General features: G+C 40.1%; 1 protein-coding gene across 2 annotated transcripts in view; it reads right to left on the bottom strand.

Moving 5' to 3' along the window:
- The window catches only part of dnah10 (dynein axonemal heavy chain 10), a 313,740-nt gene that overhangs the window by 193,597 nt on the left and 104,011 nt on the right, over nucleotides 1–16,132 (bottom strand). For both annotated transcript variants that reach the window (XM_042101375.1, XM_042101376.1), the window contains 5 exons: nucleotides 14,763–14,919; nucleotides 14,137–14,616; nucleotides 13,898–14,056; nucleotides 13,613–13,729; nucleotides 2,094–2,196 (listed from right to left, as the gene is read on the bottom strand). In XM_042101375.1, coding sequence (XP_041957309.1) covers nucleotides 2,094–2,196; nucleotides 13,613–13,729; nucleotides 13,898–14,056; nucleotides 14,137–14,616; nucleotides 14,763–14,919 — 1,016 coding nt within the window. The remainder of the gene's footprint in view (nucleotides 1–2,093; nucleotides 2,197–13,612; nucleotides 13,730–13,897; nucleotides 14,057–14,136; nucleotides 14,617–14,762; nucleotides 14,920–16,132) is intronic.

Genomic DNA, 16,132 nt, shown 5'->3' with positions numbered 1-16,132 from the left:
ATAAGAATTTCTGTTTCAATTTTTCAAACATTGAGAATGAATTGAGAATGAATTGGTTGCGGCCTTAAAAAATGTCATGTGATGCGACCATAGATTATCTTAAAATTAAATGTATTTCCTTAACATGCTTAAAAGTTTGTTTATAAGTTCTTAATGGAGAATTCCGGTGTGATATTGACCAAAAGTGTGTTAAAAACATGATACCAAGTGTGAACGTATGTCTCATAGCCCATCTCGGCTTGTCCCCTGCACTTCAAAATCTGGCGCTAGTTAGCCGATGCTACCAACAGCTTTTTCAATGGTGGTGCTTCGGCATCAGGCTAGCCATGCAAATAAATCACTGTTTTACACCATTTACGAGGCTCAATGTATCTCCACACTTCATTGGTAGACTTCCGAGGGCCCTGACATTTAAAACGAGACATTGAGAACTTTGAAAAAGCACTGGTAGTTTACTTACAAGACGATTTATACAGACAGTATCTTCACGAAGTTTAGCGTTTGCAGCCATCTTGAATTTAGTCACGATAAGTCGAGCGACGAGTAAGAATGAACAGGTATGATAAGGGATCAGATTCCAAAAATAATTCCGTGGAAATGCATGGATTCCAGTTTCTACGGAATTATTTTTGGAATCAGGGTAACCGGCAACAGGATTGGGCATGAAAAAGAGCATCCCAGAGAGGCAGGGTCTTAGAAGTAAAAAGGTAGGGGTATTCATCACTCTGTGTAAACCTATGTCATGGGGTGTGTTATGTTATATGTTATATGTATGAGGCTGTGGATATCCTGCACGGAATATAATGATATGTGTGAAAAAGAATATCCTTATAGGACAATAAAGACTCTATACTATACTATAAACTGGCACTACGTTGAAGTTTACGAGCTACTAAAATGTAATGGGTTGCACCACGCAAAATAGTTTCAACGTAACACTAAGTTATGATTTAAATTACACACTAACTTACACCCCCCTCTCACTAGGTGTAAGGTCCATCGTAAGTAATTTGTTAACATGGTTTTCTCATTTAAATGGTGGGAATGTTAAATTTAACAAAGTATAAGTCGAGAAGAGTTACATATGCTACTGATTACACTATTTAATTTCCTTGAGCAGTGTTTGAATCATGTTTGTATTCACTGGAAATCATATGGACCTAGCAGTACAAATAGGCTACAAAACAACATACCTATCATTATCACACAAAGCATACATTTCATTGCTGTGGATTGATCTGTTATCAGGGATTTCATTAGCCATATTTGAAAGAGTGTTACCGTTACCTTCACTAGCTATCCACTGCGGTAGCCTACGTTAGGCCAACAGTGGTGGTTGAAATATTCCCAAAGTACAACAAAATAAAGTCTGTTATTTAAAAATACAGTGTTATTTTATTCCATACAACAAAGTAATTGCGGAGGAAGTCAAACCTAAATGCGGCTTTAACATACAACGTTACAGCGAATGTTAACGTTACCAACACAAGTGCTGTGACGCTTCCGATATCATTAGTGATATTGATTGGTTGTCAAGGGTAAAAACGTCATTCTATGCGACAATATTTTGCTTTAGTAGCTACTAACTACGGTGTATCTTAAGTGGCAATGGTGCAACAGGAAAAGAATGCAGCGCTAGTTTAAAACTAGTTAGTTTCAACGTAAGGTTTAAGACACACCTTACACCTAAACTTACGATAAACCTTACGTTCTACTGGTGCAACCGACTGCTGCTGTCTATGAGTTAGCTTATCTCCACCATCTTGGATTAGTTTTCCACTGACCAATCAGAAAAGACCTATTTGCATTAATGTCAAACTATGAAAATCTATCCTTCAATCTAATTTTCAATTCATCCATCAATTTGAAATTATGAAATATTTTGAAATAATGTGTATAAAATAAATTTAAATATATACTGATATATTCATATTGTTTCCACATGTATCACAAGATAGACTGACACAAATATTAATTGACCAATAGATTGACACATACAATGCAAGATAGATTGATACAAGATATGTCACACAAATTCCTCCATAAAGGGTATTTTCTGTCGCCATGAAAAGGGTAAGGTGGGCTTTATCTACCTTTCTCCAGGTCGTCTCCCACTGCTCCTGGGCCATGCATATTAAAGCTCTCAGCAAAAATGCTTAACTCCTGTTTGTATTCGTCTATTTGTCCTTTTGTGATCTAAAAAAGGAAGATCAAAACAGGTTCCATGTGAATATCATTAAAGGCCCCCTTAAAGATTATTATATTAAAGGGATATTCCAACATTTGGGGAGTTAAACTCATTTTCCACCTCCAATTGAGTTAAACAATTACCTTTCTCCAGTTCATCCAGCCGTTCTCTGAGTCTGGCAATACTACTTTTAGCTCCAGCCTAGCATAGATCATTGAATCGGATTAGACCATTAGCATCTCGCCTGCTAGCATCATGTTTAAAACTTGTATTTAAAACTTGTCTGTTCCAAGTTAGAAAGTGTAATAAGACCAACGGAAAATGAAACGTGTCGATTTTCTAGGGTGATTTGACATAGAACTATACTCTATTTCCAGCGTAATAATCAAGGAACACCATAGGCGCAGCAGCACAGTGATATCATGCAGCACCTGAAAATAGTCCCCGTGGGCTAACTTCCAGCAACAAGGCTGTGCTGCAGCAGACGAATTGGTTAGCGACTGGATTATTATGCCTGAATGAGAGTATAGTTCCATGTCAAATCAGCCTAGAAAATCAAAACGTTTCATTTTCCGTTGAACTTATTAGACTTCACGCCTAGAAATCTAGACGCGCCCCTAGCGACAGCAAATTACATTTGCTGCCAGGGCGAGTCTAGCAACTCTCCGTTGGCTTGTGAGCTCCAGAAATCGAAACTTAATCAGGCCATTGAAATCGTGTATAGAGTCGTTTGGTGGGCTTAACATAATGATTGATGGCAGAATTGCAACAGTTTGGCTTGAATTCCCTGCTACTTCAAAACAAATATCCTATTGCTTCCTATTGCGTGAAGAGGGAATTTGAAAGACAACTGATTATCCCACCCCTCGGACTGAGCACTGCGAACGGTGAGTGTGGCGTGAACCCTACATTTGACCCTACACTTTTTAAACACTTTCTAACTTGAGAACAGACAAGTTTTACATAGGAAAATTACTGGAAAAGGAGAAGTTCGGTGTGATATTGACCTAAAGTGACCTCTACCAATGAAGTGTGGAGCTACTTTGAGCCTCGTAAATGGTGTAAAACAGTGATTTATTTGCATGGCTAGGCCAATGCCCGAGGCACCCCCATCGAAAACCTGTTGGTAGCATCGGCTAACTAGCGCCAGATTTCGGAGTGCAGGGGACAATCCGAGATGAGCTATGAGACAAAAGTTCACACTCGATATCATGTTTCAACACACTTTAGGTCAATAATCACACCGAACCTCTCCTTTAAGTCACTTTTAAAAGTGATGCTAGCAGGTGAGATGCTAATGGTCTAATCCTATTCAATGATCTATGCTAGGCTGGAGCTAAAAGTAGTATTGCCAGACTCAGAACGGCTGGATGAACTGGAGAAAGGTAAAAATCAATTGTTTAACTCAAGGGGAGGTGGAAAATGAGTGTAATTCCCCAAATGCTGGAATATCCCTTTAAGGTTTGTTTTAAAAACTGTGCAACTCACCGAGTGGTTAGTGGTGTTGATTGACTATTAAAAACAAATATATCGGCGCAATGTATGATTTCAAGCCGTTTTATTTGCTATTGTGGAACTATTTTTTTAAATACCTCACAACCGCGTATAAACTTCCGCTTCAATATTTGAACCTGAAGCATAGACAGTAAAAGAAGGTCTCGCGGAAAGACTACAACTAAATGTAAACAGACCCCCTTTCCGTTTCCGGTAGCGCAGTAATATCAGCGAGCAATGAGTCTATCAACAGAAATCAATGGGATTTTACAAAATGCCAAATAAAACATGACCGAAACTGTATTTCGCTACGCTAATTGTTTTGGAACATCAACGAACATCACTAACCACTCAGTGAGTTGCACAGTTTTAAAAACAAACGTTAAAGCTGCAGTTGACAGATTGAGGGGACTTTTTTAAAATTGCATATTAAAACATGTCAATCAATATGCTGCAGCTTCTCTCTTTACTCAATTTGCTCAAGGGCACTTTAGCCATTCCCACCAGTCGGGGATCGAACCATTCGGTTCCAAGCCTGAAGCCCTAACCAGTCGGCCACAGCTGCCCACATGTTTGAGTATGTGTGTATATGTGTGTGTGTATTTCATATAATGCATGCTTGTGTTAATGTATGTGTGCGTGTGTGTGTTTGAGTATGTGTGTGCATTTGAGTATGTGTTTGTGTGCGCGTATCTATGTAAATTTCTGCATGTGTGATGGTGTGTGTGTGTGTGTGTGCGCGTGTGTGTGTGCGATGCCACACAAATGTTTGTGAGTGAAAAAGAGAAAAACAGGAGTACAGTCAGAAAGTAGCTGCAAAGCCACCAAACAAGAAGTGAGGTCATATCTCAACAACAATTTCATGTATCCAAACAAGAAGTGAGGTCATATCTCAACGAAACTTTCATGTATCCAAACCAAACCTTTTACGTGGACAAATGGATCCACTTCAAGGATGCACATAAAATGTGGAGCCCTTTGACCTAAGGGGCATTGCATTTAGCAAACATGTATTTTGGCTTTCTTGATGTTGCGTTAATGCACGTAACTTTTGACCTGTGTGCCAGATTTCAAAAATGAGGTACTGTTGGAATCATTTTGGTGAGCTGCACCTAATCAAGCCCACTCTTGCAGTTCCTTGGAGATACAATTATAGTTTTATCTTGTTCTCTGATACAACAGTATGCTAATTTGGTCTGTCAGAAAGCATGTTCAGATGCCATTTTACAAGCCCATTTGAGTCATTCCGTGTTAAATCAGACAAATTCTAGGAAAATGGTTCCTCAAAGTCTGTCAATGTTTAGGTTCCATAACTAAAGCCTGTAAAATATGTTTGTTCAATTCTATTGTTTTCATAGTCTTTTTGCCCTTGATTGTTTACACTCTCTAAACGGCCTTATATTGGAGGCCATGTTTGGACATTCATTTCTGACTCAGAACAATATTTGGGTATACAGTGGGTCCCAGTTAAAAATTGACACACCATTCACGATCATGGTGAATGGTGAAATGTAAGTACAACTGCAGCCGCTTGGGGGCAGCATAGTCCGCTGTGGAGTTCCACGGTCGAACCAGACGGTGCATTCGACAGCAACGGCTGTGATTGGCCGAGTTTTCAGTGCGTTTCTCTGTGTTTTTAGCAGCCCCTGCAACATGCTAGTCCACTGTAGCCTAAGCCTTGTACATAATGTTAAACATAGTTTTGGATTCAGTGGCAAGATTTCTTGATTGTACAGTGTCTGTCTCTCAGTAATGTTTTAAAATTAGAGCTTCGTCAGCTGGCAGTAGGCTACTTTGTCGGTAGTCATGAGAAGATCGCTTGCTAACAGAACATAAATATGCTGCCCAGAAACCTTGTGAACAGTTCTGATTTTTTTTACTACACTAACGAGGTGGAAATATAGACTTTGCCTACAGCATCTCCTTAACAGTAATGTTAACAAAATGACAGCATTCATATGACAAAGAAAAACGAATTTGGTCACTCAAGACTGTGCCACAGCAACCAGTGTAGGCTACAGTCCTACCCAATAGGCCTACTCGAAGCAGATAGCGTTGTCTGACGGTCGAGTGGGTTAATGCACGTATTTCCAGAACAGGTCTGCAACTTTCAGGTAGTTCTGAGTTCGAATCTAGGCAGGAGCAGAGCCATATAAAGGCCTAGGCCTATTGTTATAATTTTTTGCAAGGTGTTGCTCCTGGCAATACTTGTTTATAAGACGTTTGGTGATTAATTGATAGCTGTTTTTGGGACACGTTAAACGTTCTTTATAATGAGCGCATCCGGGGAGTAAAACGACTGTTACGCGCTGTTACAACTGTAGGCTACAATGATTGCAATACAAAAATATGCGCGTGTTAGTTTAGTTAGTTTTGTGATGTTTTGCACTTTTGCCTCATGTGTTTTCAGGTTTGAGGGCTTTTTTGGCAAGATTGACCTTGGTTAGACTCTGCATATGTTATTTCTCCGTATGGAAAATAAAGTCAATTTTCGACACACGTCTGTTATTAGTTCAATAACAAGTGTTGCTTGTTAAAACATGTGACTAGTGAAACTCAAATGATTTTAGAAATATTTAGCCAAAGCCAAAAAGTGTTAGAGAGAAGGAGAGACGCCGGTGCAGCTCAGATGTCTTCTTAATTTTCTTTATTCTTTAGTAAAAGGTGCAGAACATTATTAAACTTTTACTAACGTTTCGATGTTCGTTAGTCAAAAACATCGACACATCTAAATGTTAGTCAAAGTTTAATAATGCTCTGCACCTTTTACTGAAGAATAAAGAAAATTAAGAAGACATCTGAGCTGCACCGGCGTCTCTCCTCTCTAAAATATCTGTCCTGGCCTGGTTGCAACGGATTGTGGCCAAACGACAGAAGCGCGGAGAACCCTCCTTTGTCTACCAAAAAGTGTTACTTTGTGCCCCGCGCTCCCCCACTGCTTGTGAAAGAAGGGGATGGGGGAGGGGGGCTTAACGTGAAAAAGCTTAATGTCACAAAACGGCAACGAGTCGTTTTAGGCTACAGGCCTTCATAATGGTAGGCTAGGAAGTGGGGGGAGGGTATGGGATGACCAGAGCCGTCATCTATTGTCTTTCCAGGCACACATCTCGTTATATAGCCTATCGACTGCCTTAACAGATAGGCTTTGCTCTTGGATTTGGCCTTACAGCGAACTCAATGCTCTTGTTGCTTGCAGTTTGTTAAATAAAGCGATGCAGATTACATTATTTATTTCTGATTAATTGCGTCTTTTGATGTATTTTGCAACATTTGCTTGTTAGGCTGGGCTACTGTCAATGTCCTGTACAGGTCAATGTTCAACAATTGCTGGTGTAGGCCTAGGCTATTAATCAATTAGGGACTGTTCGTTATTTATTTAATTAAGGGGCTACCGGAGGAGTTTTGGGAGTGTTAGTCAAAAAAGACGTGACCCTCCCTCGCCAGCAAGAATTTTTTCTATGACCCTCCAAAGTGATTGAGAAAAAACGCATGACCCTCCCCAGTCCCAACAATTTATTGATGCCTTAGGCTACTGGGTCAATTTGGGAGCTTGCATGCTACGACTCCTTCCTTGAAATGCCTTGAAAAGGCTGTCGTTTGCACAATTTCACAAATAATCACCGGGACCGAAACAAACCTGTCAACTTTTCCCGGTTTTATCGCGTATTTTAACTTTTTCCTCGCTGTCTTAGGAGGAGCTGCAGGCGGTCGCAAGGCGAGGCCCTGTTCGAACTTGACAGATGCAAGGCCCTTTTCACTTGCGTGCATGAAATCATGCGATAGCTTACTTTACACATAGCCAAGGCTACCGTCGGTGTATTTTAATAGTAGCCTATAGTCTAATAAGCTACACCAGCTTGCCTTTAAGAGGGGAAATTCAATTGTATAGCCTATAACATTAGCTGAGTCACATATTTGGCCATATGGTGTTTATCATAGGCTACATCACGAAACCAAATATAACAAAGGCGAACACTTTAACAGGGGGAATTAATTGGGCATGAATCATTGTGCTGAACGGTATTTGTCAATGAGCAGAAACACACACGACATTCAAACTATTGATAAGATGTACTGGTCTGTATCTATAGGCTAACATTGGACAAATAAATGACACTGACTCGCCATATCCTGACTCAGGAAAAAAAACATTTTCTTGCTTTGCCGCAAACTCAGCAATGAAATCATAGGCCAGTTTGCAGGTAGCCTAACGTCTTTTTCATAGAAGGGAGAGCCCAGTCTCTCCTGTGACATGGAGGTGCGCAAATAGTTTTTAATAGCCTGTTCAACTTCGAAAAAAGCTTCGTTCACCCGATGCCAGTCACTGATCGCAATTTCAAAGTTCGGAAAGCTTCATCTTTTTAAGTTTTAAGTGCAGTGGCCCCTATCTGCCCCCTTTGGAATTATATCTCGAGCCTATTATAAGGTCCAGTGCGTTATGTCCTGGGATTCGGATGTGCTCTAAAAGAAAAGAAAAAACACTTTTTTATAGATGGTTATGAGGAGCAATGTGAGAGAGAAATTTGATGATCATTGATCGTTGTTTTGGGACGTTAAGCCTTTTCCATAGGCGTCAGTGAAGGAGATTGAAGAATGACCATTTTTTTATACGAAAATATTTCTTAACTACAAAAACTCAGTGTCTAAAAACTCAGTGTCATTCAGACTCAACCCTCTTGTTGTTTTATTATCCTTTTCGTTGTCGTTTGAATGTTGGCAAGCAGGCATGTTGCGGTTGCAATTTAAGTGAAATTTCTACAGTAGGCCTAGGCCTACAACATGCTGTTAGGCTGGGCTACTGTCAATGTACTTGTACAGGTAAATGTTCAACAATTGCTGGTGTACAGGTTATATAATCAATTAGCTAAATCATTTGTCCAGCTGTTTAAACATTTTTTCGTGCTACATTCAAACGCAAAAGGTGCTTTGATATATTTTTCGTTTGAACGTCGGCAAGCAGGCATGCTTTGGTTGCAATGAATGAGGATAATTGCTTTTTTTTGCATTATTTTGAATATGACTCGCTCCAGTCTCAACAGCACGTACTTTTTCCACACGCTAAGTTCTAACACACATAGGCCTATCCCCTCTCGCTTTCTCTCTCTCCATCCCTGCACACGGTGCTTTCTTAAAGGAGCTGCACCATTTTACAACAATTGCATCTACATTTTCATATTAGAATGTTTTGTCAAGTGTAAGCTTAAACTACCGTGATCAATTTAAGTTCCCGTGCCCCCGCTGCGTCATGGAAGCAGTAAGTCAGTCGCATCAAAAATAGTAGTGGCACCCAAGTGTCACCTTGTGGTTGTTTGTGTCAACTGCAGTTTGTGCCATTTCTGCTGAGAAAATGGGGTGAGTGATTCATGAAGGAACCCGTCCAAACTTAACGGGGACCCACTGTACAGGCTGACTGCACCACTTACTAGTGTTCCTATCAACCACACCTGTGCTGCATCATATAAGTGCTAAAAGTAGCAGTACACAGGCCTTTTTTTTGCATTCTTCAGCATTTATTTTCTACAAGCCATAGTAAGATTAAATGTGTTGGCATTGGTGGCACTATTAAGCGTCTAGCTGCCAGGGCTAGCTTCCAGAGTCCAGAGGATGACCAGATCCTCTCAGCTAATCATCTCTTCAACTGGTGTGAGCATAGTGTAAAGAATATGTTAAGGTCTTCCTCATCCTAAAGGAGTTAATGCCTTATAAAGAGAGCGAAATGCCACTTCAGTTGCTTGAAAATGACCCAAAAATACAAACACGCCTTGTTTTATCCTTATTATTGCCATGGTCATTTGATGTGGAGACTTCAAATTGTGGGAAAACATTAATAATCTGATGTATTTGAAGAGGAAATAGTGACTGATACCAAATTAAAAAAAAAAACTTATTAAAAAAATAAAACAAATAAAACAAATACCCTCAATATTACACTTAAAGCAACACCAAAGAGTTTTTTGTACCTTCAAATAAGGGTGAACGGCACTTCTGCATTCACTTTGCGGCCCTCTATCGGCTATAACCGCACTATGTAAGTTTGCCAGATCGGGTAGCGGATCTGTAGTTCGATGGAATGAGACATAAGAAACTACAAATTTGACTTGCATCTGATGTCGCAATACATCGTACTTTCATAAAATCATGCAAAATATTCTACCTTGTCTGTGGACATCGTTATTTGCAAAGCCGGTGCTGGATAAACAAATAGCGTGCGTGCGACAGAGGAAAGTTCTTTGGTGTTGCTTTAGGTAATTTTTTCCTAAATCTAGGGCCCTTTCGAAAGTCAGGAGACATTTAGTACGGACTTTAAATTGTTTACACATGGTTTTTACGAGTTGGTCTTCAACCCTAGAAAATTTGAGGCCAGGGAAAATATTGTCAAGATATTAATGCCCAAACATGGCACATGTTTTTCAAGCTGTAAAAATTAAAGTATTTCAAGGTCTGAAAAAGATATGACGACAGATTTGCACAGAAATATTTGCACAGAAATATCTCACAGGCCTTGGTTTTAGGACCCATTGATGATATAGACAAGGTTTGAACAAAATCTGAGACGGTGCAGCAACAACCTTATCTGATTTGACATGGAATGACTCATTTACAATCCTATTCACCTTATTCAGCCCCGCCCATTTTTTTAAATTCCACGTTGTCTTTAAACTTCCAGTCGGCTAGTTACGTCTAGTTAGCTTCATTGGGATAACACGGCAGAAGAGAATAGAGAGGCTAACTTGGGAGGAAAACGACAAATGCCATCAGGAGGTCAGATTGCAATATTGTACTTCGCTACCCAAGGCTAATCACCCCTACGGAGTGGGTAGACGATGCGGCAGTGGCCGCTGTATCGTATGGAGAAACTCGCAAATCCTTATCTGTTTGGTAACTATGGTAACTAGTTTAGAAAGTCATTACAGAACAGCCGCTCCAAAGTCAGTTTTTTCCTAACTTCAGATAGGAAAGCTGTATAACAGAAATGTCTTAAAGGGAAACTTGGCAGGATTTCCCCCTCTGCTGGATAAATTGTGCATTATGCTATTTCAAACTGTAGGAAAAGGTAACGATAAAGCACATGGATTTGTTTACAAGCTAGCGAACGGTTAGCATAAGTTTGGTAGAACTATGTGGATGTTACAAGGTAAGAAACACGATTTAAAACGAGTTTCTTGTTTCTCACTTCTCTTTCCGGGATGGTAGTCTCAATGTTGTAATGTTGGTTTTCCGCCTGGGGACGCTAGGCGCAGCGGGGAAAGTCACCATTTTCACCGGAACAGGTCATTTAACCATCCAAATGATTTCTAAACAGGTTTATTACGTTGAAATAGTTGCCAAGTTCCCCTTTAAGTCACCAAAATCCTAAATAAACGTTCCTAACTTTAGGATGACCCATAACATATGATGCCAGTCATCTCGATAGAGCTCTGCTATCTCAATGTATCGCAATGGATGTACTGCTCAATCGGAAGTTCGGAGACAATGTGGGCAAAGGTAGCGCCCCCATGTTTGCGCGCGGAATAAGGTGAATAGACCCTTTCAAGAGAGTTCCATTATCAGCATCATAGTTGGCCCCACAAGGCTTCCGTTTTAACATTCCATATGTTATCTTAATGCAGAGGAAATAGATTGGGAACCAAATAGAACGTTCAAGCATTGTTTTTGTTTTTATTGTTGAAAGGGTCTATCATTAAGCTGGGGAAAAAAATGGCTAGACCTAGATATCTAGCACCCTGTCATGGTTATCTGGCTCTCATATGAATTAGGGTCTGTGTCCACCACACACGTTTTTGCACTGGCAGTGTCTATTTTCTATACAAACCCTATGAAGTTCAGCATTCACAGTACTTAGCACCCTCAGTCACCTCGTTCTTGTTGACCAATTAAAATCGAGTAAGGGGCAAGACCTACATTATCAACAATGTTGGGAGGGGCAGAAGAAAACTCAGTCAAGTCGTATGTGACTAAATATAGTCACATAAATATAAGACTACTGCTAACAGAATGCAAATTACAAATGCTAGAGGGATGACCTATTCTATTGTAATGCCATTCCAAAAGGGAAGAGTTGGCAAAGGGTTTTGGCAACCTAGCAAAAAATGAGGTTTAGGACAAAGGCTCTGAAAATGAGGCTTAGGACACTGTTTCTTTTTAGTGGACACAGACTTTCGCTGATTGGCTGCTTAGCAGCCAAAGACCATTCACAATAGGCTCCAGCAACTTCTTCCCGAATCTCCAACTTGAAGTGAGAAAATGTGTGAAGTTTAATTTTTTTTTGTATCTCACTCCAGAAAGAGATCACTTCACTGTTTTCCACGATAGAAGCAAACCAATGCCTTTAAATGCATTGTGGCCCCGGCCGTGGCACAACTGGCTGGGGCACCTGCACCGTACGACGTACGGTTTCGATTCCGTGGTCCTTTCCGGATCCCACCCCAACTCTCTCTCCCACTCACTTCCTGTCATTCTCCACTATCCTATCTGACTAAAGGCATAAAAAGCCCCCAAAAATATAGTTAAAAAAAATGCATCGTAAACATAGGGCCATATTTTGCACCCTGGCGCATGGCGCAAAACTTGTTTTCCACCCAGCGCAAAGTATATTTTCTTATTTTGCACATTTATTTTTTAAACAATGCGCCCAGGGGTGTGGCAATTAACAACTTAGGGAGTGGCTATTTTCCAAGAAATAGAATTAACTTAAAAACAAATGGGTACACTAACATACCAACAGATTGTTGCGCAGGCTATGGAGGTCCTCCCTGACAGACTCATTGAGTAGTCTACCAAGTGAAGTGACCCAGGCTTGGGAATTCTCCCGTACAGCATGTGCCAGTGGCTTAGCGCATTCTCTAAAAATCGCTACACCTGGTCAGAAGTCTATGGCGAGTTGTTTATATGTTATTTTAAGAGCGCATTGTCAACAGTCATATTGGCGGGTGCACAACGCACCATCCTTCTATCATCCATGAACACACACCAGCGCACGTCCATGCAAAACATTACTAATTGCACGATTACAATGGAAAACATAATTAGAATCAAGATATTACGAAATACTGTACATCTCATGATGAGTAGTTATTCACCATCATTTGCAAATTGATAGTAACGGTTAAAAATGATTAGGGGAGAGGCGAGAGACACGTATGGAGCACAGCTGAAGACGCACTGTCACAAGATATAAGCAACTCCTCTGCAGGATAAATGTTTTTTTATTCAGTCATTTGAGCTTTAATGGGTAAGTGTTGCTTTTTCCAGCCTATGTTTTCGATGGTAACCCATTGTCAGTCAATAGTGAAAGTAACTGCATATAACTGTCTTGTCGTTGACTGACACCATGGTGAAGTTAGTTTCACTTTGCCAATGAGTTCAAATAATAGAGGAGTGCAAATGCGTGACGCTATGCTAGGTTTTAGTAAAGCATGGTTTAGTGGAATGACTATTCCATACGGTCTCGCAAGCAGTCTCCTTCAAATGTGCTGTTGAATGTCAAAATACCGACAGATGTCATTCTCATTGGTTTAAATGATGTTACGCCCCAAACACACCCATGACTGATTAAGAAACCTAGGAACACCTTGTTGCGCCATGCGCTTGACGTTTGATAACGAAAACCCTCCCAATGTGGACTGGACACATCCTACTAAATTTGAATAAGCTTTTGATGAGTGACGATGCGCTTTTGACTGTCATGATAGGGCCCATAGAAGGAAATTGAAATTATTCTTGAAGGCGCAGTCAGTGATTCTAATCTACACTTATGCAGTCCTCCAGCTGACTGTGTGTACACAATTGTTGTTGGTATACAATCCTAGCTTTGTAAGTGGAAAACAAAGTGGCTCAGAACAACCTATCCATGATAACAATGTTATGACATGATATATCACTGATAGACAGGTAATAACAGATAAGCTAAGAGGGGGAAAATATACTTACTTCAGTGAATGTTTTCTTTACTTTACCCAGGCTGCGATCAACTTTTCTGGACTCTGCAAACAGCTCACTCCAGAGCTGTTCTATACTGGCTGCCAGCTCCAACTCCTCGTCTGAAGCCTAATCAATATAATACAATGTATTTTTCACAATTACATTTGGCAGGCATAATAAAGCTAATATAGCATTATGATATGATACATGTAGTGATTAGCTGTTGAATAGTGCTGAAAGTCACAATCAAACAGGAGGAAAAGGTAAGATACCAAGTAGACTATATTGGCATACCTCTATATTATACATGGTTAGTGTCCTGTATCTCTCCTGGATATCAGTAAATCTCATCTCCACAGCCATTGACATATCTCTTATATCTGAGATTGTGCCCAAAACAAACTTGAGATTTTCCAGGGTATCTGGATTCCTCTTCAGATTCTCTGAAAATTGCTGTCACACAGACAAACAACATTTTCAAAATTTTCCAAGAAATAGAATTAACTTAAAAACAAATGGGTACACTAACATACCAACAGATTGTTGCGCAGGCTAAGGAGGTCCTCCCTGACAGACTCATTGAGTAGTCTACCAAGTGAAGTGACCCAGGCTTGGGAATTCTCCCGTACAGCATGTGCCAGTGGCTCAAGGTTAAGCCGCACAATGTGTTCATCTTTCACAAATGGTTGCTGTGTCACCTCTTTGCTTATGCGGGTGTAAAACTGCAGTTTCTCATCATACATAACACATGAGGGGCGTTTGGCAGCAAACTTCTCCATGACGATGGCTTTGTCCAATTTCCAAAGAGGACGGTAGCGTTTCCAGCGGTTGAGGTAACGGCCCACAGAGTTAAGAAGGCGCTGGGCACTCTGTGAGACAGCTATAGCACGCTCAGTCACCTGTGGGTGCTGGCAAATTTCGTTGTAGAAACTGAAGATCGCAGGCTCATCCTCACCCTCTACACGCTGGGGAGGACATTCAATGCATGTTCCATGCATCCAGCGTGTAAACCTCTGAAAAGTGAAGCATAGAAGTGGATTAAACTTTAACCAAAGGTCCAGACTCTAGAAAGTTAATAAAACACATGCATGCACCACCATTATGCTATTTCACTTAGTGGTCCTCCTACAATGAATCAATGCACATACAGAGCTGTTACCTTAGTGCTTTCCACACAGTCTCGGACACACTGCATAATCAGTTTATATATTTCATTGCTTTTAGGATGAAGCATAATCTCTGGGGCAGAGAGTATTGTTTCAATTTGGAATAAAGGTGTGTCACCAAGTAAAGCTGTGTTGAACATCTGTATATTCCTGGAGGAAAAATGGGAGAACTGTACATCATATTATCTTTTTTTCCTGCAAAACCTCATATTCTGTATTAAGACAATTTTATGGCTAGAGGTGTTTGAGTGATGCATCACAACACTGGAAACTGCAAACACAAAGGAGAACTGAAATCATCTGGTTAGTTAAAAAACAGGACAACTCCATGAGAATACAGTCAAAAGTCAGCTTGGTCTCCAATTCAATTCCACTCCTCTAAAACTATTTTTAGAGTTAGAAAATCTAACCAAGTGTTATTAATCTTATATCAAGATCAAAAAATCTAGTTGATGTTGTTTTCAATACGAGACTTACCTAGCCTTTTCGCATAAAAAAATCATTTGACTTAATTTAATAAGAGTTTGACTTATTTTAAGATGTCTCCTCCTGAAAACAAGCAAATTTGTGTTGATAAGACTCCTTAAAATAAGTCAAACTCTTCTTAAATTAAGGTGTCATCTGCATATTTGAACATTTGACTGAGTGGTTGTGAGATATCAAGTCATTAGTATAGATGAAAAAAAGCAGAGGAAATAGCACACAGCCTTGTGGAGAGTCAGAGGGTATGATGTAGGGTACGTGTACCCATTAATGCACCAGCAGACAAATTTGCTTGTTTTCAGGATGAGACATCTTAAAATAAGTCAAATTCTTCTTAAAATATAGCTTCAAGCAGCAATGAGGGGGCCAAGCAAAGTTTAATTCGGTATTTTGCACATTTATTTTTTAAACAATGTGCCCAGGGGTGTGGCAATTCACAACCTAAGTTGTGAAGAGCAAAGAAGTCTATGGCGAGTTGTTTATATGTCATTTTAAGAGGGCATTGTCAACAGTCATATTGGCAGGTGCACGCACCATCCTTCTATCATTCATGAACGCACACCAGCGCACGTCCATGCAAAACATTACAAATTGCACTATTACAATGGGAAACATAATTAGAATAAAGATATTACGAAATACTGTACATCTCATGATGAGTAGTAATTTACCATCATTTGCAAATTGGTAATGACAGTTAAAAGTGATTAGGGGAGAGGCGAGAGGCACGTATGGAGCACAGCTGAAGACGCACTGTCACGAGATATAAGCAACTCCTCTGCAGGATAAATGTGGTTTTGTTCAGTCATTTGAGCAATATTTGGGTAAGTGTTGCTTTTTTCAGCCTATGTTTTTGATGGTAACCCATTGTCAGTCAATA

The sequence above is a fragment of the Alosa sapidissima genome, chromosome 8 (assembly GCF_018492685.1).
Source record: "Alosa sapidissima isolate fAloSap1 chromosome 8, fAloSap1.pri, whole genome shotgun sequence".
In the NCBI taxonomy this organism is placed as follows: Eukaryota; Metazoa; Chordata; class Actinopteri; order Clupeiformes; family Clupeidae; genus Alosa; species Alosa sapidissima.
This window is presented reverse-complemented; position numbering and strand designations above follow the sequence as displayed.